Below are 23,764 nucleotides of genomic sequence, written 5' to 3' on the forward strand. Positions count from 1 at the left end.
ATTTTCTTTTTCAATTTAAAAATTAAGGAATCCTGTTTACCAGGCCAGTTTTCCCCAAAACCCACTGCTTTATCTATAATTTAAATGTGTCATTAATGCACAATATCCAAATAAAACTTTGTGAATTTTGAGCAGGCGGGTATAACAAGCTTTGCAATTATTTTGAAGCTGATTATCACCCATTATGTAACATACACATGGATTTCACAGCTGTGCAGTAACAGAAAAATCTTAGTTTGCATCTAAGCCTAACAGTATTTAGCTCTGAACCAGATCATATTGAAGGTGTTTGATGTTGGCTGCCAGGTGAGAACTGGGTCCCTACTAAAATTCAGAAGACATTTGCTACTGCTTTCCTTTCAGCCAAAATTTCAGCTTGTCACAGACTGCAAATATGAATTCCTTTCCTCTTTGCTTTTCCAATTTTCTCCTCCCACACAAATCAATCTTACAGTCATTCAACTTTATTAGATTTACTCTCAAATCATACTGCTGCAACTGAGAACAGAATCAGACCCAGCAATGGAGTTTGCCCTCAAAATAATTAGCTGCATACAACCTCCCATTTCTGTCCAGCTATATATGCTGTCTGGAGAACCTATATATTGAATTTACACAAGTTGTGCAACATAGTCCTTTAGTTTTATAACATGGACTACCCTGATTAGAGAGAGCCTTATAAAGACAGAGCACCACACTTAGCTAATTCACGTGCATAGAATCCACACACAGACCCAAAGTTATCGACCAGACAGAGTAAGTTTTTCTGATCATCACACTGTGAAGTTTTTAAAATAAAGTGCTATTTGCTTATGGCTAATCCTTTTATGTGGCTATTGCATGCACAGTTCAGGCTGCATTGTCAAAAACTGGAACACCTTCACCAAAAATGATGGAGCCTAAGCACTAGGGCAATGACAGTTTTTGCTGGTTCTGATTTTGGTTTTGTTTTTTCCATTTTATTTTGCTTTCCAAAAGAACTTTTGTCAAACATAGAGCATGTGAAAACACAACAGTTTCCTTCACTGTTCCCCACACCAAGCTGTTCACAGAAAAGGAATACTAAGGAAGAATTTTTCTAAAGCCATAGACAGCTTTTCTGTTTATTTCAGGTTTTGTTTTGTGGTTTGTTTCTTTCTTTGTTTTTTTTTGTTTGTTTTTGTTTTTGTTTTTCTTATATTTAACATTATGACAAAGCATCATAAGAAAAGCTTTTTTTTATGTAGTGTGAATATCAAATAGTATCTGTCAATCCCTGAATCATGCTATTCAAAGTGCTTAAATCTACAGTAAAAATAGAACAACAGAAAAATATTTCCCATGTGGCTAAGAAAACACCTACCAGTTGTCTGAATGTGACTGTGGTCAGATAATTACATCCTACATTTATTCCACATCCCAGTCTTTACCCCAGGGCATAGAAAGGGGAGGGAAAGAGGGAAAAAATAATGCTTTGCTTTCAGAGAATACTGGGGTATTTTGCATCCAGATGAATGAACCAAAATGCCATCCGTGCCTGACAGGTGTCTGTAAGAGCAAATAAATAGTAGCTTTCTTCCACTATGAAAGTAACCAAATGTGCAAAAGTCTCTTAAATTTTTATCTGACTTGGCAGCTTCATTTCCATTTTGTGGATGTTTGGCACAAATCCAGAGAAAGACACCGTAACAAAGAACAGATTGTAGAAAAGGGCTTGAGCAAAATCTCAGAGAAAGAAGCATTTTGAGAAAATAAAAATCAGTGCACATCTCAAAGGTCTATTAGCTTCTTAAGCAGATATAGAGATTTCTTGACTCTCACAACAAGATCATAGTCATTTCCTCCCACATTGTCAGTTCTGGATTACTCCCACAAACATCCCCCAAACTGCAATTTTCCCTCTCATTCCTCATTAGGAAACCAAAATATTATAAGCTATACTTTTCTCGTTGTGACAATCAGGATGAACAAACCCCACACATTCATTATATTGGCCAATATCATTCAGCTGCCATAAAAATACCTAAAGCTAATTAATTACATCAATAGACCATAAGGCCTGTTTGCCAGGACACCAGTTACATTTCTGCCAGGGTAAATCAAACCCAGGGGTACATGACAGTGAGCTGCAGCCAGTAACTCTTCTTCTGCTTCTGCCAGTGGGAACTAGCAGAGAGCTTGGCCTGAATATGTTGTAGAGCTGCACCACTCCTTTCTATTTCTAAAACCAGCAAGGACTTTTCAATTATTTAAAACATAAGTATGAGCAAGGTGCTTATTTAATTTGTCTTAAAGATGTCTGGATGTAAACACAATGGTGTTTTTTTTCTTTTCTGTCAGCCATGGTACATGCATTATTTGCAACTCCTCAAAGAGAGAATCATACATAAAAATAAAACTAATTTATTTATTCATTAAAGTGAATAAATTGTTTTTAATACTTCCAGGTCTGATTTCAATATTAATTTTGTATAAATAAAGTTTATTCTGAAAACAATTATATTTCTGGTATTCATGTGATTTTTTCTGCCTGAGTTCTTACTGAAATCATGTTGAAATTAATAAAGTTTCATTTATTGTTACAAGCTAAAACCAAATGAAAGAAGATTTCTTAATCCTGAATATATAATTTTAAAGCAAATACAGTTTTTGGAACAATAAAATACAAGGGGACTCTGTAATCCACAGCAAAATAATGTTTTGCTCTTACTTTTTTTTTTGAAAATAACATTTTCTATAATACAAAGCGATAAACCATCTACAATACTGTCCTTTTATTCCCCTTTGGTTTGGAAGTCATCACTGTACATTATAAGCAGGACTCTGCACTTCAGTGCCTATTGCCTCACTTGTCTTACTCACCTAACATTTGCAAATGATGTCATTTGTAGGATTTTGAAAGGGAAGGAGAAAAAATAAATGCTTAAAAAATAAAATCCACAACCACATCAATCCTTTTCCAGAACGTGTTAAAAATAGGGTTTGCTTTTATATTTATAAAAGGATTACAATCAACTCATTCTTAAAATAATATTTAAAAAACCCCAAACAAACTCAAGAAAGTGAAAACCAAACCGACTCTAGTTTCTATACACTCTGTATGACTACTGTGATGCAACCAATACAAATTGGTATATTCTGTTGTTGGACAGGTATCTACCAAGTTACATGTTAGATGATCAGACTGTGGTGTTACCCCACATAGGGGTTTTTGTAAGGGCAGGGAAGCAGCAGTGCACATTACTGGAGTAGAAATGAAACTGGAGCTCTCAGAGAGGGATGGGGTCCTTCTAAGAACAAATACTCTCTGAAAGAGGTGAGCTGCAGCAGGCATGGCCTTCAGGAATCAGGCTAGGCAGGCCAACAAAATGGGTGGTGCTTCTGATATCAACATAGCTTTGTCCAAGCATTCCCAAGAGAGGTTAAAAACCAACAAACAAACAAACAAAAATGTAAAACTATTCTAATGAAGCAAAAAAGTTTCCTATCTATACAGCAGTCTCTTCATTTAAAAAAATGTAAATATACAAATTCCAATGACATATAAAACAAAGTGGAAAATGTGAATGGGAAGAGACATGGGTAAAACAGGAAGACTGATGCTACAAAGAAATTGCAAAAACATATGTACAAGACCCTGTTTTTCCTCGTACGTTATCGATTGTAATGCATGTTTAACAGCAGCAGTCGAGGATGTAGTTCCAGGCACCAGACTGCAGACTCTGATCCTACTCAAGGGGGTTGACAGCCCCTTGCATCTTGGTCACCAGATGACACTCGATATACTGGTCTCCCGTGGCAAGAGGGGCAGTATCGCACTGTTTGTGTGAGCCTCTTCTGGGTTCTGCTCCCTGTTAGTTTTTGTCTGCGGCCGCTGCCCGTTTATAAGTGTCATAGGGATGTTGCAGTAGGTGTGCTGGTTACCTATTGAGGTAAGTGGCAGGGTGCCGGCAGGAGGTACATCGTATTCATAGCTTCGATAATAGTGTTTCTGGCGCATCTGTGAATGATATGTGTTATGAAAGGTGGAGCGCAGGTCTGGATGGGCAGTGGCAAGAGCAGTGGAGGTGGCAGCAGCCATGGAAATTGCAGACACTGTCTGCAGTTCCCCAAAGGGCCCCTGCTCACTGACATCTAAAACCGGCTCATTTGTGATGGGTTCAATCCTCTTAAAAGGCATTTCGTACTGTAAACGTTTCCAGAACTTGGAATTCAACTTGTTGCATTTTGGTCCGTGCCATTTAATGACAGTGAGGAGCTTGATGGTATGTTTTAGGGCCTCGACCTCCTGGTAGTTCATAACTCCTCGTAGTTCACTGCATTCAATCAGTATCACTTTGATTTCTCCCGTGACTAACATATTTCGAAGCCTCGTTTCCAGTTCAAAGATGCTCCAACCTCTTCTTACCACATAACTTGGAGTCATGACGATGATCAGTCGCTTGCTTTGGTCTACACATCTTGCCACATCTTCAATGTAGGCTACAAAACAAAAAAAATTGCTCAAAAACCAATCTAAGAAAACAGTCTTCTTATATAGACTGCTGAGAAACAACAGAAGCAACTCCCTGGTCCCAAAAGATCTCAATGAAATATGCAAAACCATCACGTGCAAATGTGCTAGGCTGGCTTGGCAGAACATGGTCCTGGGCAACCCACTCTGTGTGGCCCTTTGTGAACAGGGAGGTTGGACAAGGTGACCCTCCAGAGGCCCCTTCCAACCTCAACCCTTCTGTGATTCTGAGAAACAGCTATTTGTACATGCACTGCAGATTATGTTTGTTCACTAGCTGTGGTTTTGTATAATTATCTGTATCATTATTGAAACAAGTGTGTCCATCTCGACTTTTTTCCTTTAAAAAGTCAAAGTCACCTAGGCAGACAGCAGAGCAGCAGCTATCTGCTTCAGGACCTCAGCCTCAGGCCTCTAGTAATACTCTACAGTGTATGGTAGTTTTGGATTCTGTTTTTCTTTTCAAGACCCCACCAGGCACATTCACAAAACCAGTACTGCCTCCTGTAAATTAGTATCTAGTTTACCACGGGTTTAAAAAGTATCCACGAGACGGATTGTGTTCTGCCTATACCAACCATCTTTTCTTATCTTTAGTAAAAGATACTGAACTTGGCACCTTTCTATGTGGTTACAGTGAGCTTATGAAGAACACTACAACAAATGAAAAAAATTACAATACTTCTGTTGGAATATGTGAGAGAAACATGAAAAGGATCTACTTCTACCAATCAATTCCAATTTTCAGTCTCTGAGAATGATCAAGTCCATCCACTACACATTTATCTGCAGTGGCCACTGACAGAATTCACTAATTTTCTCTGATGTAAATTTTATTACTCAACCATTGCCTTAGTCCAAACACAACTTTTTCCTTTGTGTCTTATATTCTCTAATACTTAGAATCATGGATATCTTTCCAAACAAACTCTAAGGAAATGAAAACAAGGAACTCTGTATTCATTCCTAGAGATGCAAGTTCACAGAAAAACTGTGAAAAATGTTTTTCATTTCCTTTATGTATCATACCCTGTCTGTACTTCTAACCTTCCATCAGAATAATGCAATTACTAAATAATAATCCTCTTATCATGGAAATGTACTTTAAGTATATTTGGTGGCTTATCTTCACTATTCTCTATGACAAAGGAGGAGAGATGACATTCTGAAGGAGTAGGTATAGGAACAAGACTAAAACAGTCACTGCAATCACTGCATTTGCTGTTTAGAAAACACACAAGAATAAAGACATGACTTACTTCCTGTGGGAATCAAATCTCTGTCTGGTATGAACAACTTGTATCCATAATGCTTTTCAAGCATATCTGGTAGGATCTCAAGAGCAAATCTTTCTTCTTCTCCAGTTTCTTGATTCCACTGGTCAGGATCCACTTTGGTATAAGATAGATATGCATCATAGTCTTTGTTGTCTAAGGAAAGAGACAAATTAAGTTATTTTATTCATTATTCTTGCACTTTCCCAGGTATCTTTCCAGGTATTATGTCTAGGAAAACTTTCAGGGAATAGGAAATTGTTTAGGTAAAATGGCAAACTTTCACCCCATCTCCAGATATGAAACCATTAATCTTTTGTGTTTCATCCGGTAGAGGCAATCCTTATTTACACAGATGCAGGGAAGGAGGGGTCCATCTCCATAGACAGAAGTGAGTTTGTGCAGAAACATTTGTGTAAGAATCTGGATGAAGGAAATCCACTCAACTACAGAGTGACAGCTCATGAGCACAAAAGTCACTGAAAAGAATTTGCATTATTCTCTAGCTCTAACAGAGGAAAGAAAAGCATGGAAATACCTAAGCAATGTGCCATTGTCTCTGCTGCATACTAAAAACATTTCAATCTTTCCAGGTTTTTACTATAAATTTAGGACCTGAGGCTCAAATGTTCTAAGTGTATGTGTAGCTTTCCTCATAAAACTCTTTGGCTCACCAGGTTTGAAATTATTGCCAAGCCTAAGTCATTGCAGCATCAGCTCCTGATAGTGTAGTTTAAGTATCTCGCATTTTGTTCCCTTAAATTTGCAAGTTTAATGTTGCACTAATGTATATTTTCTTACTTAACAGTGTGTTACTTCATTGCAATATGAGAAATAACCGTGCCTGGTTTTTAAATGTGCTTGGTGTGCCTACTTGAAAGCCTGAATCAAAAGAGTTGCCATTAATTTTCATTAGGAGGTCAATAATGCCAAGTGCTCTGGAACTAATTCAGTGGAATAAGAGGTCACGTTTTGACTTTTGTTGTGAAGAAAGCAGAGAAAAATCAATGACGAGTAATGAAATGTTAACATCCTTCTGACTCTCTTGACAACGTTATGCACAGACTACCAAGAATATCAATTGCTTGTAAAAGAGACCTGATTGAACACTCTAAATAGTGTGTCATAAGTAATGTTATATTCAGTGAATGCTGACATCAGTTGTTTATTGAACCACTCCTTTCTGCCTTTTATAACTCTTTGCACTCTGGTAGCACTATTTGAAAAGGCTGCCAACTGTAGGTGGGTGCAAAAAGTGTAATTGAAATTAATGAAATGGTGCTAATCTTGAACAGTCCCCTCTCCCTTCTGAGGAACCATGAGTACTATGCTCATTAACATTTGCAGATGACAAACAACCTTGGTTGTACTGGTATTACCTTCAAACCTCCTGCACATCTTTTGTGTGATATCTATTGGGATTTTTATATCCACAGGAAAAAAAATCCCAAACAAATAAAAATAACAACCACAAAAACAGCAAAAAAAAAAAAAAAAAGAAAAATAGAAGCACTGCCTTCTGTGGTTTGTACTTTCCATTATTTTTCTCTGGAATATTTATGAAAACATATTTTTTAATGATAGAAAAACACCTTGTGCCTTTGACAATGCCTTAAAATAACATTGATTGGATGAAGCATGAGATAGGGGGAGATTACATAGCAGGTTTTTGTTTCTACAGTAGGATAGTGCTAACCCAGCAACAGAATTAACACACAGTGGGGTCAATAAACACATGGTGAAATCAAAACAACCAGCAAAATTATGATGTTGCAAAGCCATTTTCTATTGTCACCTCAGTAATGGTCATGACCATAGTACGTGCTTGAGAGTAGTTTTGCTCTGCTGAAAGTCTTTGAGTAAAGATGAGGATATATCATCTCTCAAAGGGATAAATAATAAGAAATAATGAATAATTAAAACTATTTTAAAGGCTCAGAGTATTTTCTGTTTAGATCATTTCCACATTATGACTCAGAGAGAAAATTATTTGTGCTATGCACTAATGCATTTATTTGAAGCACACATGTTTCTTATCACGGAGGTTCTAGCATTTCCACTAAGTAAACTGAATTATCCTGGATTGCAGGGACCATATATTTCCTACCTAGGTTTATTAGCATTTGAGGGGCAAAGAATAGGCAGAATCTGGGGTGTGTCTACATAGATGGGTTCAAGCAATCATGCATTTACTCAAACTCCAATCCAGCAGGATGTGTAATCTGGTTCAGGAAACTCTTAAAGGTATTGTCACAGTGGCTTCCAAGAGTTTTTATAGGCCCCATCTGCCAGGTGTTTTTTTAAACTTTCTTTGATGAAAAGTAAAACATTCCATTTACAGCAGAACTACCTTATGTGGTAATTTTGTCATCTGATAGGCTGAAATACTGGCAGAAGCAGATGATTTGCAAAATGTTAAATATCTGGGATGCACAGAGGATGTTCACATATGCCTTTGTTTTACCTCTGTGTTATTATTTATATATTAGTCTGGTTTTGGCTACTTAATATTACTTGTCATATATTGCCAACTCCAAAACATTTTAAGGACTACAACAGGGTCTTCTTAGTTAAATGGCCCCACCTACTCCTCTTTGTAATGGGTGGGACTGATGCTTACATACTGAAGAACATTTCTGATCTTAATTTATGTTTTTCAACATGTTGTCCCAATGCAATGAGAAGGAGAAATGGCAGATCTTACTGCTGGTCATAATCCAGGAGCTGGGACTTGCATCTTGCCAGTCTTCCTGGCCATGTTACATGAAAGTAGGAGGCTCTTGGCTTTGCTCTCAAATTCTTTACTCTTCAACTGTTTCATGTAAGCTTTCCTTCTTGAGCAGTGTATCCAGGTGTCCCCAGATTCCCAGCAAGCAAGCAGCTTATCACAGCTTTGTGTTTTCTTCACTCAAATAAGTATTTTACCCATGAAAATAAGTTGACATATCTGCCTTTTTCAAGAGAAAACATATCAGAAAACTTCTGATCTGGTACAAAACACTTATCAAGGCATAAAGGACTTGATGTTCCTACTTATATTATTATGAAGGATGATAATTACAGATTTGGTTGTGCAACATGTTCCAATACTGGCTGGATCTAATATTCAGTGTCAGAATAACAGGGCAAAAATCCAAATTCAGAACAAGGCTGGTGGCAAACTAAGATTTTCCCTAAAGTGAAAACCTCTTTGTTTCTCTTCATCAGCAAACAGTTCTGTCTTCTAGCCAAGAATCCCCAGAATGAAAATGTGATTGATTGTTTCTTGTACTTGTGCTTTAGATATAGATTATGCTGTTTCAAAGACCTGATTTTAGGCTTCTGTGCATTAGCAATAGACTGAAATATAGTCACTCACTTTTTCCTCCTTTCCTTAGTAAGAAAAATACCTTTTAATAAGCAGAGGCAGGGGGTTTGATCATTTATTCTGAAACTTACTTTCTTTCCCATGAAGATTGAATGAAATTATCTATTGTCTAAATATATTTTTGAGCCTGAAAGCACTTCTTTTGGCTTAACCATTTCAGTATAACATAGCAGAATAAGTTAATTTTGCATTGCTTCCAGGTGTGTTCCAGAGCTCTTTTATGTAATGGCTATTTTTTAATTCAGCTCAGTGTGACATACAATGTCAGGCAACAGGAACACTTGGAAACATTTTGGTGTAGTAAGTTTTCTCTTCCAATTTTTTGTGACTGGACAAGTAATCCTTTGCAGTTATGTGGTTTGTAGTTGCTTTCTGATGCCTACAGATAGTAAACAACTAGCACAGAGTTCTTCAACCATTTCTCTGTAGTTTAGTTTAATTTTTAATTAATTAATTAATTAATTAATTAATTAATTAATATTATTCAAAAATATTGAAATAAAACCTAAAGTAGATGTTGTATGGCAAAATTCAAACAGAATTCTGTGGTTTTGTGCACAATCATGAGAGCTCTGGTTTAGTTCATCACAATGGGTAAAATTCAACCTGTGTTCATGGTGTGATACTTTCAGTCAACAAGTGTTTAAGTCAGCCCAAAACCACTGGTACTGCAAGACTGAGGGAAAACAGACTGTGAGGTACAAACTTTGCCATATCACTTTAACCATTCTGTGGAGTTGAAAGCAAGGAGACTGAGTAATGGTCATGGAGCTGCACTCAGTCATGGGTCTGATAAAACTGTCTGAATAGATCTAAGGTGTAAACACTGAAGGTGAAATCTCAGCTTCACTAATAGCACATGGAACTATTACTTCATTTAGTGGACCAGGATTTTAGCCAAAGCACCTGCTTCATCATTACAACATGCATTCTTTAATGCTGTCCATTCCCTTGGGTACTCATCCAAATGCAGAATACATTATCATACTCTCTGTAACTTTCTACAGTGTTAATCCAGAAGTGATATAAATTTTTAGGGGATGAAGTTGCAAAAGCTGATCTTTATTCCAAGGACGTGCTCAACAGCAGTCACATAAAGGCTCAATGTAAGCATAAAATGAAACCCAGACTTTATGTGCATCTACTTTGTCACATGCAAATGGGATCTTTGGGTAAGTAAATTGCTATCAGATACCTAAGAACTCATCTGTATGCATGCTCTCTGAACAGCTATACATGAAGGAATGATAAGCTGGTGCCTACAGAAAGATACATAAAACTTCCTCTTCTACAGGGACCACCAAGCACATTCAACTTTGAATTTGCATTATAGATGTACATGTTTTCTAATGATTTCCATGTTGCCCTGCAAGAAGCCAGCAGTTTGGGCCTTTGAGGGTTTATTAAACCTTAAACATTGCAGATATTTCTGGTAATGGGGCACAGAAAAATTATATAGATGTGCATGAAAAATTAGTAAAAAAACCTTCCTGGAGTAATTCTTTTCTTATCAGCCATGTTCAAGTCCATGACAAATTCTGACCTTAAGGTAGTATGATACACTTTAGCACATTAATAGATCAAAACTAAGAAAAATAACACAATGTTGTATTTCATAGTGAATCTTATTTGAATGAAGCTCCAAGATCTGGACAGCAGGGTCAGTCCTTGTCTCTTGTGCATCCTGAAATCCTCCAGAGCAATCAGCAGTGCCTTCAGAAATATTCAGTGCTCTGAAGGCAGCTTACCCTGCATGGGCTGCTCAATGTAGCCAGCAACACTTTTGGCAGATCTTCCATTTCCCCATCAACAGGAAACTGGACAGCTGATTCTTCTCCTTCAAAAGAGCACATGCTAACCTCATAAATACTTGGATGTTCAGTACAAAACTTTAGGAGCAATGCACTGGTTTAACTCATAGTTTTTTTTCAAGAGGGGTTCTTGGAAATGACAGACTGGATCCTTCCAAGTGCTGCAGGGATCTGGAGTCAAGCTGCTTCAGAAAGCTCTCATCTTCAAAAAAAATCCGTTGTGTTCAGGAAAGGTTGCAAAGTACTTTTCAAAATTTCCCAGAGACTGTAATTGCTTCAAAACTGAGGCATTTCTTAATATGCATTTTTTTTTGTTATTTGTAGGACCACATTTAATATATACATTGTGATAGTGTCCATCCTTAATAAAATGAAAAAATGTACTTCAGATTCTTAGTGGAGGAAAATGCCCAAATCCTTTCAAAATGCTTATACTTTTTCTCTCACTATTTACTGTTGCTTATGAAGCTCACTGTAACATTTCCCATTATTTTTAAATGTCAAGCCCTTTAATGTGAATAAAAATTAAGAACTACCTACACAATTCTTTCTGTGGCAAAGTATTTGTTAAGTAGCATTCCTCATGATAGCTCATATCACTGTGCAGTACTGCAGCACTGTCCAGTGTTGAATTTGAGAGAATTTTTGGAAATGCAACACTGGGGAAGGGGCTAAAGAAATGTAATCAAATCTAAAGAAGGTGTAGAGTCTTCTCAGGATGTCATAAACCAGGGAAAGAAGAAAGTTCTTTGTCCTAACTACCAGGTTTATAAAATGACTAAATCAAAAAATGTATAGAGGGTTTTTTTCCTTTGTTTTGTTTGTTTTTGTTTTATTGGGGTTTTTTTCCCACTCCATTAAGCCATATTGAATTTTGGACATCTAAATAACTGGAAAAAATAAAATAAACACCAGTTAAAAAGTTGATTTTATATGAATATTTATAAATACCCCAATATATCAATGCATCATTTGATGTGTCTCTAAAATTAAGAGTGATTTCTGGCCAAAATTCAGCCAAAAAATAAAGTGACAATTTTTAGTGCAAAATAAATTCTCTCTGTAAGTTATATTCTCCTTGGTTTTCTGTAATTACAGGTAAACATTGTGTCCTAGTTCAGCAGGAGGGACCAGCTAACCCTGTGTGGGGGTGATCAAAGCTGTGTATTCCACCCCCTCTATTCATTCCCAAGGACAATGGGCCATTTGCAGCAGCTGCCCAGGGAGCCATTATCACCTTCACACCCAGCCTGAGGGGGCGGAGCTGCCAATGGGCCATCAACAGTTCAACACCCCCTGGCTCCCAGAGTTAATCACCCATTGTGTGAGTCCCCGCCCAGGGGGAGGGACTGAGAGCTCCCTGAGGGTACATAAGTGGTGGGTAAGAAGACCTCGGGAACCTCTCGTTGGATCCAGAGGAGCAGCAGGACCTCGACAGTAGGAGATCACCGCTCTCGCCCAGACCACAGCCCTCGCCTGCACCAACAGGTTTTTTCTTTTCCTTTTGCTCTGGACTTGGGGGAACCACAGGGGTCTCAGCACAAGGGCAAACAAACCCCCTTGGGTTTGTGCCCCAGGACACTGGGTTATACTGCTGGGGTTTTGTGAGTTGAAAGCAATTTCCCTTGTGTGTCAGTGTTGCTATTGTAATATTATTATTAAATTTTTGGTCTGACTTATAATCTCTCTCATGGTGAGTTCATTTCCCCTGCTGGTTCACCTTCAAACCAGCACACATTGTCATTGATAGACACATAAGATGGAATAGCACATATTTAAAATTAATAACTTATTATTAAAGGGGTTTTTATCTTGTATTCAGTCTGATTGTGTGTTTCTAACTAAATAAAGAGTACATTTCAAATGTTTCTCTGTATTCTCATTAACATGGAACTTTAAATTTATCACTACAGTTGAAAACACTGTAATTCAGTATAAAAAACTGCTGAAAAATTAAAATTAGAAGGTGCTCCTGACAGATATAAAAACTCAGAAGTCCTTATAAGAGTTTCATAATATTAAAAAAATGATGAAATGAAATTATATTCTTGGTTGTTATGATTTATTTGCACGTCAAGCATGAAACTAAGAAAAAATACGTTCTTAGTAGATATTGAAAGACTGAATGACAACTATGCAGCTGGAAATTTAGCATAGCATAGTAGTTATCTATAAAAGACTGGAAGAAATTAGCTACTATATTAAAAAGGAGAAAGAAATTCTTAAAAAGTGTCATATAAACTCTGAAAATTAAAGATATAGTTTTTTCTATATAAAAGAAATTTCTTAAATAAAATCTGTCAAGGGACAATGCTCTTATTATGGTCCTAATTAAACAAAACAACTGTCTGAAATAACAACCTGTATAAAATGCATGCTTAATTTTAGGTGTATTTCTTAGATCTGTTATCTTAGCAACAGTGTTTCCTAGGATTGTGTTAAGTATTTTAAAAACTGGATCTAAGGCAGCCTTGATTTAGAAAAAAGCATCAAAACATTAAGTAAATCACTATAAATACAAACAAAGCTCAAGGAAGAAACAGCTTGGGAACAGACTTTCAATCCAAGATTCTTGAAATCAGATGCCAATGTGGAGTGCTCACCTCACCTGCCTCAGAAATCTGTGATGTGATTTGTTCTTTGACAAAAAAAATCTTCAAAACTTTGAAAGCTGGTTGAGCAATAGGAGATATCTCAGACTTCCTCAATTTAAATATGGTAGTAATTTTTTTTTCCCACCTTACATACAAGAGTCTCTTAGTTTGGAATCTAAAGATGTTCTTGGTGATATTTTATTTTTTAAAATATATATGTAGTACATATGTACTTCAGATGCTATAAGAGAGAAAAAAAGCAGGAACTTTCCTTTGAATTAGCATGTTTCATGCAGAGAATCTAGAAAATATCATATTCAGTGGAGACATAAATTGAGTTTTTATTGCTTGACTTGCATTTCAGATATAAATAAATGGCATAAACAAGAAGAGGAGCAGTTTTACAGCAATAAAATTGTAATTAAATAAGAGGAAAATATCTTTTTTTTTTAACAAGTAATATTTAGAAATAAGAAAGCTCCACTTTTCTAAGGTGATTTTAATAGAATTTGAAATTGATATTCATAGAGCAGAAATTCTTATCGCCACAATTTGCCAATAGCCAATAAGAATATATAAACGAGTGGTGAGGCTGCTATTGCAAACTTATTTTATGGGTCTCCAGGGAAGATTCTGTAATTGCAAAGTCACTAACTTCTGCAATAATTTCAGTCTAGCTATACTTGCAATGCATAATTATTAACACAAGTGCTTTAGTGGTGCTTAAACCAGTGGTAAAAGTTACATTTGAAAGTTAACATCTTAGCTAACAATGTTAAGCATCTCAAAGCATTACCATTTCTTGCTGCTTAAGAGCTTCACTGGGATGAAATGCAGGAAACCACTAAGAAGTATCTCTTACCTGCTCTTGTTCGAGGCAGTTAATAAGATATTATCTGGGCAACCCCATGGGTTTATCAATGAACCCTGATAGTCTTTTGCAGCTAAATAATAGTGAGCACAAACCCCACGATTACTTAAGGACTCCCAGGTGCAACAGAGATTTCAAGGAAGAAACAGTTTCATCAGTCTCTTAATCTGAGCATTGATTTGCTTCCCCTCAGCAAGAAGTAGAAACTCATCTCTCAAGAAAGGGCAGTCAGTTCAGCCAAGAAACAGCCAGTATAGATGTCATGTACCAAAGCCAAACAAGATTTCCTGGACTGAGAGTGCTGAGCAGTGGCACATTTTAATCTCATGAGGAGCACTTAGTTTTATTTCAGCCATGTGGTGGAAATAAATTAATACTAATAATAAAGCATCCACTTTCAGAGTTGAAAGTGAAACACAGAGATACTTCTGAGGCCTGGGCCAAGTTGACTTCCCTGCCAGCACCCCAGCTGCACAGAATCTGTGTTTTCCTTAAATTCACCAAGGTTTCCACAGCAAAGAAAGCTGAGAACAAGACGGAACACCACAGTGAGCTCCTGCCCCACATTGTAGAAGCAGCTGGTGGAACCTGAAGGCACCAAGGGTCTTTGTGAAGGTCACCATTTAAGGTGTTAAGCAATGTTCTCTATAGTTATCAGCTGTCCACAGTCTTTATTTTTAATTCAGCCTAAAGCTTGACTTCTAGTCAACATAGCAGTGAAAAAGGATTTTTATGAGAATTTCATTAGAAAACTATTTACAATAAATTTGGTCAGACTTTGTCTTTAATGGTTACATTTTTGCCAGCCTTCTAATGAATCTTTTTTTCTTTTACGAAAATGTTCACCCCCTTTTATTAATTCCTTCATACAAAAACTTTCACCAATTTAAATGTAAACACATGTAGAAATTCATTATTTTGAGTAATTTTGCCTATCTGACCATGGCTTCCAGCCTGTCATCTGTAGGCTTCTGGATTTATCCTTAATATACCTCAAAACTGGCATGCAAACTTCCATATCACCTGGAACCTCCCAGGTCTTGAAATGGCAAGAAAAAAATTGAAAATAGCTGTTCTGGTCACTTTGAGCCTCCTGTCCACTCTAAGGCAGCATCAAAACTGGCACTACCTGGGGAAGTGATCTGAAATCCCCCTCCACCCTTGCTGTACCTGCTGTGTCTGTCATGTCTGGGGACGGATCCTTGCACAATTTGGTGAGCAGGAACACTGTAACAAAGGACAAAGCTGTCCCAAGTGAAATGACAGGAAAATTTCCACTGATTTTAGGGTGCCTGGAAGTCTGCTCATATGTAGACAAAGAGCAGATTTTTATACTGTGGTAATACCTCTTCTGATACAAATAGGCTATTAAGGTCACAGGGTGCAAGGTGGAAAGAAGTCAGGGCATGTGTTGATTGCAGGTACTTGTACAGAGTTATTTGCATTTTAACTCAGTTAAAGTACGATACTTTTTTTCACAAAGTCATTTAAAAATTGGGAATGACAGCAAGAGAAGGTCCTTGTAAGATAAAAATACATAAAAAGCAACAGTGAAAATGCTCCACAGAGAATGAACATAGTATAAAAACCCCTTTTGTTGGATCTCAATGTACAGCAAAATAGAAGAAATCATCCCTTCTAAAAGTGGCTTTCACTAATAATGTGTTAGTCCCTAAAGTATACTTTATGGACAAGGCTTTTTAAAATAAGCTTTTAAGTTTAAACCTGCAAAACTAAAAAAGTTGCCTGACATTTAGCAAAGATTAGCCCTCTGAAGTTCCCAGTCAAGCACCTATTTGTGAAAGTTTTGTTGTTTTCAGAATAGCACTGGACATTTCTTTGTTTGTGTAGCACTTCAAGGTATCATCTTTGGAGTGCATGCAGAGACATATTGAACCGAATTTTTCCTCTTAAACAGATTTTGGAGTTTCTGATAACCAAACTGGTAGTGGCAAGTTATAGCTTTGAGATGCAAGGTCATGCCAAATGCCTGCATGTGACAAAGCTACTGCTTTGCCAAGGATCAGAGTGTTGCTCTTTTCCCTGTGCTCCAGCTACCAGCAGGAACTGTTAGACATTCCTGGGGAGGTGCCCTGACTAAACACCAGCACGTTGAGCTGCTCTGCACTAAAGGACACAACACAGTGCCCATCATGTAACCCCCTGTTTTGAAGTCTGTTCCCATGTTGCTGGAGAGCACAGGTATAGAGTGAGAGAAGTGGTAAAATTATTATATTCCAAACTAGTCAGAAAGGCAGGGAATTAAGCATGAAAACAAGAAGGGGACTCCAATTCCCATTCCCAGAATTAAGCTGCAGTGTTTGCAGAGAGAGAAAAAAAGCAGGAGAGTCTAGTTACTAGGATGAGAAAAAAAATGGGAAGTTCAAAGCTGTAAGTTAGAGAACTGAGGAATCAACAGCTATGATCAATTGCTTAATCTACCCCTACAGAAAGTAATAAATTGAGTTGCATTGGCTGCAAAGGTTAAATACTTTGTTTTCGAATAGTTCTCACAATTTACCCATCCCTCCTACAGAAATGCATATGTTAGTTAGCCTGGGAAAAACTGATGTGTCTAAGGCTGGAAAGGAAAGAGGAATTGTGATGAGATTTGACATCCTGAAGGGCTTGTTCTCTGATCAAGGAAGAAATGAAGCGTGGAATTTTAAAAGACATTTTCTACTGAAAATTTTAATTGGACTTCACTTTTAAAGTGTTCCAAATCCTCTCTAGGTACAATACGTTGCATGTAAAAAGCAACTGTGATTTTTTTATGTTTTCTTATCTCCATGCAGTCCTGGAGTACGACAGAACATGGTGTAAATTATGAATAGCACGTGGGCGCTCTGCTGCTGCACTGCAGGAAATGTGGTTAGAATAAGATTTTAGAGTTCAGCATTTTGTGCCTGTCAATTACAAACTAAGCCAAAGGAAAAGATCTGAATGTACGTCTGTAATTTATTTCTGCACAAGCCATGCCTTGGTCTTGGGACATTTTCTCTCTGTCTTCTTCCTTTTGCACGACTGTAAATGGAAGAGACAGAGTGAAATGTGCAGCTGCAGTCACTTCATTGGCACAATGGATTTTTTCCATGTTGTTAGTATATTGAATAGAGTAGAAACTACATGTTTTCATTAGGAATCTGTAAGTATTGTATTTCTTCTTATATTGCTGTGGTTAAGCACCCAAGATATCAGTGTTTGCATTGATCTTCTAAGGAGAAGCTGTGCTTGACCTTTGCCAGCGACCTTTGCTCAGAAGGATAAATTGAATGGATATTGGTTTTCCTTCTTTTGGATCACAGAACAACATGCCTTAGAGGTCACGTTTTTTAATGCATAAAATATGTGATTCAAATATTGTTCCCTGATAACCCATAATGGGACAAGAGAGAGGCAAGAGTGTAAGACCTAGAAGTGGAAGTTTGCAAAAGAATAGGAGTGATTTGAGATAATAATTAATGACATCTATAAAAGTAAGAATTACTGATACTGAGAGAGAAAACATAAAATTACATCTAATTTATTATTTTAGATGTCTATTTCTGCATGACTACTATTAAATTCATACAATTTATGGAGTAAGCATGGCAATTTAAACTGGTGGCTGCTCTGTGGAGAGTAGAAGAGGGAACCTCAGCTTCTTGGAAAAAAAAAAGAAGGTGTCTGTCAAAAAAATCCTCCATGACTCACAGTTCCTCTGGGCCTCAGTTTCCTCCCCTGCAAAATAAATAGAATAACCTGACTTTTTCCCCCACGGAGCTGCTATATTAATGCATCTTTTTGTAAATCCTGTAGAAGGTTACAAAATGTTCTAATGTTCTTGGGCTTGTTGTTCTGAGCATTTTCTATTTTGAATCCTTGTGGATTGTTAGATTGAAGGCAGAAATGGGTCATTCCCTAGTGAGTTTATTATGGAAGTCTTTCTTTTATATAAGGACCCATAATTCTGTTGCTGCTCTTCTCCTTTATCAGTGACAGATTTGGCTATCACTTGTTTATCAGTATGTTTATTTTGATATATCACAGTGGCTTCTGCCCACAGGCTGTTACCTTGAACTGTAAAATAACTTTCATTAGTATTTCTGTAGAAAAGAAGGTCTTGTTACCAAAGACATAGTGGTAGCACAAAACATCAGGAACTCTGACCTGAGAAACAAAATTTAATTAATCAGAGCCTGCAGCTCAACCCAGTTCACTGCTCAACAGCAATTTTGATTAGTAAGGCTAGAGGTAAATATAACCTTTTTCTTGAGTGCTTAAAAAGAGAAGAAAAGAAAAGACATTTGACAGAGCTGGTGCATACATAGTGGATTACTTTTGTTTATTCTGGGCGTCCTTGAATCACACAGCAACTTTAATGACCATTAGAAGTTCTCTCAATGATTAAGCAAATGAACTCAAGACAATGAACTGTTGGGTACATTCCCAAACACTCAGTAGAGCTTATTGAAACTGATCAGTTTAAACAAGTCGTAAATTGAGATTCACTTCAACCGCTACCTATTTGTTGAATACAATTAGGGAGGACACTCTAACTCATGGAGAAGTGAAGCTGGCAATCAGTACTGACAGAAAGGGAAAATCTTTAATGCATCAGTGTTGGTAGTTTACGTTCAGTGTTGGAAATAAAAATCTAAAAGACATGGATGTCTTCTGGAGCTCTGGGGAGCAGCATGTACAGCTTATGAGTTACTGTGTTAGTGTGCTGTATGAAGAAAATATATTCAAGTCAGTGCCTAATGCAGTGAAAAGTAAAAATCACAGTTTTTCACACATCTTGAACTGAAATGAAATGTGGGTCTTGGTGGAGAGAAATAAAAGACACGAATTCTTAGAAAGTAGAAAACATACAAGGAAACTGCCTTACCTCCATCTAGTTCTTCAGCTCCAAAATGATTCCTGTAGAAGAGCATAATCTCTATCTTGTAACACTTGTAGAGAGTCACTAAACAAACAAGCAGCAGCAGAATAGCACCAAGCCCACCAGCAAGCTCAACTGTGTACATCAGCTCTGCAAAGAATTACAAAACTCAGTAACAACTACATTCCAAACCACATGAAGATCAGCAGCAGACCTCACACTTCTCTTAACAGGAAAATAAAATAATGAATGATGGGTCATTTATTTATTTATTTCATCGTAGGGCCCTTGAAGAAATACATAATTAATGCTTTCTTCTTTTTTCTTCAGCAAACTGTATTTTCCCTGATACACCACATGAATTGCTCATTTACAAAAGAAAAATTGCTGGGCATGTGTGTGTATGAATATGTGCATAAATTTGTTACCTTTGATAACTCTTCCTTTTCTCTTTCTGTAGATAGATCCCAGTTTGCTTTACACAGATAAATGCTGACATTGATTTACAATGAAAACAGAGCTGTGCATTTCCCTTTTTTTGAACTATAATGCAAAACCAGCTTTCCCCTTATTCCACATACAAATAGGAAGAATTTTAGTCTACTAGACAAGAACCTCACTAAGGATTGGACTCTTTTTTCCAAAATAAAAGCAAAAATTAAAAAATTAAAAACAAAAAACTTGAGAGACATGAGGACAGATTACCCAAACGACCCTACATCTTCACATTTCACTTATGTATTAATATAATCTTTATTGATGATTTAGATGAGGGGATTGAGTCCATCATCAGCAAATTTGCTGATGACACCAAGTTGGGAGGGAGTGTCGACCTGCTGGAAGGCAGGAGGGCTCTGCAGAGGGTTCTGGATAGACTTGAGAGATGGGCTGATGCCAATGGGATGAAGTTCAACAAGGCCAAGTGCCGGGTCCTGCACTTTGACCACAACAACCCCCTGCAGCGCTCCAGGCTGGGCACAGAGTGGCTGGAGAGCAGCCAGGCAGAAAGGGACCTTGGAGTACTAATTGACAGGAAGCTCAACATGAGCCAACAGTGTGCCCAGCTGGCCAAGAAGGCCAATGGGATCCTGGCCTGTATCAAAAATAGCGTGGCCAGCAGGACCAGGGCAGTGATCCTTCCCCTGTACTCTGCATTGGTGAGGCCACACCTTGAGTGTTGTGTTCAGTTCTGGGCCCCTCAATTCAGAAAGGATATTGAGGTGCTGGAGTGGGTCCAGAGAAGAACAACAAGGCTGGTGAAGGGACTGGAGCACAAGTCCTATGGGGAGAGGCTGAGGGAGCTGGGGTTGTTCATCCTGGAGAAGAGGAGGCTCAGAGGTGACCTCAGCACTGTCTAGAACTACCTGAAGGGAAGTTCTAGCCAGGTGGGGGCTGGTGTCTTCTCCCAGGCACTCAGCAATAGAACAAGGGGGCACGATGGGCTTAAGCTCTGCCAGGGGAAATTTAAGTTGGATATCAGAAAAAAATTCTTCACAGAGAGAGTAATCAGGCATTGGAATGGGCTGGCCGGAGAGGTGGTGGATTCACCATCCCTAGAGATTTTTAAACACAGATTGGACGTGGTGCTGGGTGCCATGATCTAGTAAATGAACTAGAGTTGGACCAAGGGTTGGACTTGATGATCTTGGAGGTCTTTTCCAACCCAATCGATTCTATGATTCTATGATTCTATAATATCTTTAACACAGCTTCCCTTCCCAGAGGCCTGCCATTTGGCTCTATTCTCACCTTTCCCCAATGGGATTTGCTTTGTAATCACAGCAAACCTTCCTGATTGGTCTGTTCTGACATTCCCATTCAGACTGACCCACTGGTGTCTTCACTGCAGTCTGCTTGCATGATGGGTTGAGATTATCACCATGTAGCTCCATGCCTGAGGATGGACTCGTTGTATGTTGCCACCACAACTGTCTATGATCAGCAGTGGTGCCACTTATCAAAGCAAAAGTAATATGCCTACATGGACCTTTGTCTCTCCGAGTTTTAAGCATTTCACACTCAAGGAAGCTCACAGAGTTATGTGCTTTCCATCTTCTTGTTACTTTTCATTTGCTTATTGGCTGAAAATTGGCAACGTTCAAACAACAGGGCGGGGGGAGGAAGAGCGTTGCTAACAATTTTGTAATTTGAAATGAGCAATAGGTGGCAACTGTTAAGATCTTCTATACTTTTTCAAAACTCTCAGTTTTGAGGAGTCAAAAAAATTTCCTTGGCAATCTAAGACACACAGTTTGCTTCATAAAAAGTCTGTGCTGAAGCAAGTTCAGTTCTGCATTATTTTCACAGTATCCTCTTCCAATGGGCAGTTTCCATCTGAGTGAAGTAGCATAGGCCCCAAGTCACCTTTTTTTTTTTTTTTTTTGTGAGTGCGTGGTTGTGCAGATATGATAACCCAGTACAATGCAATTCAATTAGAGAAATAAAAGGTTACAGGAAAAAGAGACAATTCCATTTATTGTGATGGCATCTACTGTGAATCACACACTATTTTTTTCATTACTTTGAGGCAACTGTAAGAAGATTTCATTGCTCTCCAGAAGACACTAAAAATGTAATAAAATAAAATAAAAAGGCATTTATATTCCTTGTCATTTTTTCCAAAACTGTGCTGGGAACTCCTTTGTGTTAGATATTTTTGAAACTGACATAGTTATTTCAGACTTCCAATACTTTTCTTGTCCAGAGAGGGGAATGTTATTAAAAACACTCACAAAAAATTGTTTGCATAAACAAGTAATACAATATTTTAGAATATAAATGAAAATGGAGATTACTTTGCACTGGCTTAGTATACCCTGTTTATCATTTTGTACTACAGGTGATACAGCTGTTCAATGGTAACTAGGAGAAAGGTTTTAATATTTCAAGTTGCTAGACATACAATACTATATTTATGTGCCTGCTCTTATGACTCATTAAAGGGAAAGAAAAACTTTACAACTGGAAAATGGAAGTTTTTCCTAAACTAATGATTTTGAGATTAAATGGAAAAAAAAAGTAACTGCCAGTAGTCATCTGCTCCCTGTCACAGTGCATGAATGCAGACTAATGCACTGCATCACTTTTGTTAAGAGTCCCTCTTAGTTGTCTTTCCCCATAAAATAAGATTATGCCTATATGTTTGCTTCAGTAAAATCTGAAAGCACATGAAACTGTCTTTAATTAGGCAATCAAAGCAAACAACAAAGTTCTCTAAGTCAGCCTGAAACGTAGCAGCAATTACCTTTTCATGTGTTGCTGCTGAGCCCATTGTCATCGCTTACGAGTACAAGGATAAGGTGGTTCTTTCTTACACAGACTTGTCTGAAAATTAATTTTCATAGTCTCGATCTAACAAAGCAAGCTGTTTTTTCTTCTGTACTGGACAACATCTATCAGCACATGTTCATTCTCTGTCTTGGGTGCTGTTTGTCAGGGTTGGGAGGCAGAGAGGGCAGTGACAAACCCAGGAGACTGCCACATCCTCACACCCAGCCCTGCAGCTGCCTGAGCTGACCCCCAAAGCACTGGAAGCAGGACAGCTGCATCTGTGCAGCACCGTGGAAGGCAGGATGGATTGGCCTGAGCACAGTGTCACACTAAGTTGATTGTTTTCAGTCCTTGAGTTTGTGTTTCTGCAGGATGCTAAACCAAGTCCAAAGGGGCACTGGCTGGCTCTAAGCTGCCACAGGGATTTTGGGAACTGTGTTACCCTGTGTTGAGCTGAACTCAAAGTGTGAGAAGCAGAAGGCTCAGTCCTGCCATTGCTGTCAGCCCCAGGTGACTGAAGCCATTTCACATTTCTGTGCCTACGTTTTCCCAATGTGAATTGTGGAAGGTATTCTGGCCTCTTCCTAAGAGAGGTTGCTCCTGAAAGGTGCTCTGTGAATGCCAGGGATGTTGGTGATGTGTATGTCAACGATTTCAGCAGTAATGTAGTGACTGTTAAAGCCAAGTTAAAGTGGAGTGGCAAGGTTAGAGTGTATGGTTACCTTCACAATAACACTTTTTTCTGCTGCTTTATTCTGCCTTTTTTATTGCAATTTGAGCACAGTTGCTGCAGCAGGCATTACACTTCCTTTGAAGTGTGATCTGTTTTTCCTGCTGAAATACAAGTTTCCTGTAGTGGCTACACACTAAAAAGATTCAATTTCAGCACAATTCCACATCAGAGGGGAGAAATGAAAAGTGCAAACCTTTTAAAATCTATTTAGCCTCTGTGTTGCCTTGCTCAAATTACAGACCTAGCCCTCCTTAAGGAGCTGAGACTGAATGTAGGAAACAGTAGAGTAAAATTACTTGGCTAACCCTTAGGGGGACAGGCATTCTGTTAAACACAACAAACAAGCAAGTGCCAGAAAGTTACATCCAGAAGCACAGCAATCATTTAGTTACAGGCAATTAACAATAGTCCTCCAGTAGCACAGGAGCAGTTCTACTCCAAGGGAAAACACATTGATTACTGCAGCAGTAGTAGATTGTTTTCTGAAT

General features: G+C 38.0%; 1 protein-coding gene across 1 annotated transcript in view; it reads right to left on the bottom strand.

The window, feature by feature from the left end:
- Positions 1-3,600: 3,600 nt before the first annotated feature.
- IL1RAPL1 (interleukin 1 receptor accessory protein like 1) overlaps positions 3,601-23,764 on the bottom strand; it is a 748,261-nt gene continuing 728,097 nt past the window's right edge. Inside the window, exons 9-11 of the mRNA XM_071569407.1 lie at positions 19,280-19,423; positions 5,752-5,922; positions 3,601-4,461 (exon numbers count right to left, since the gene is read on the bottom strand). Coding sequence (XP_071425508.1) covers positions 3,743-4,461; positions 5,752-5,922; positions 19,280-19,423 — 1,034 coding nt within the window. The 3' untranslated portion in view covers positions 3,601-3,742. The remainder of the gene's footprint in view (positions 4,462-5,751; positions 5,923-19,279; positions 19,424-23,764) is intronic.

The sequence above is a fragment of the Pithys albifrons genome, chromosome 1, assembly GCF_047495875.1.
Source record: "Pithys albifrons albifrons isolate INPA30051 chromosome 1, PitAlb_v1, whole genome shotgun sequence".
NCBI lineage: Eukaryota > Metazoa > Chordata > Aves > Passeriformes > Thamnophilidae > Pithys > Pithys albifrons.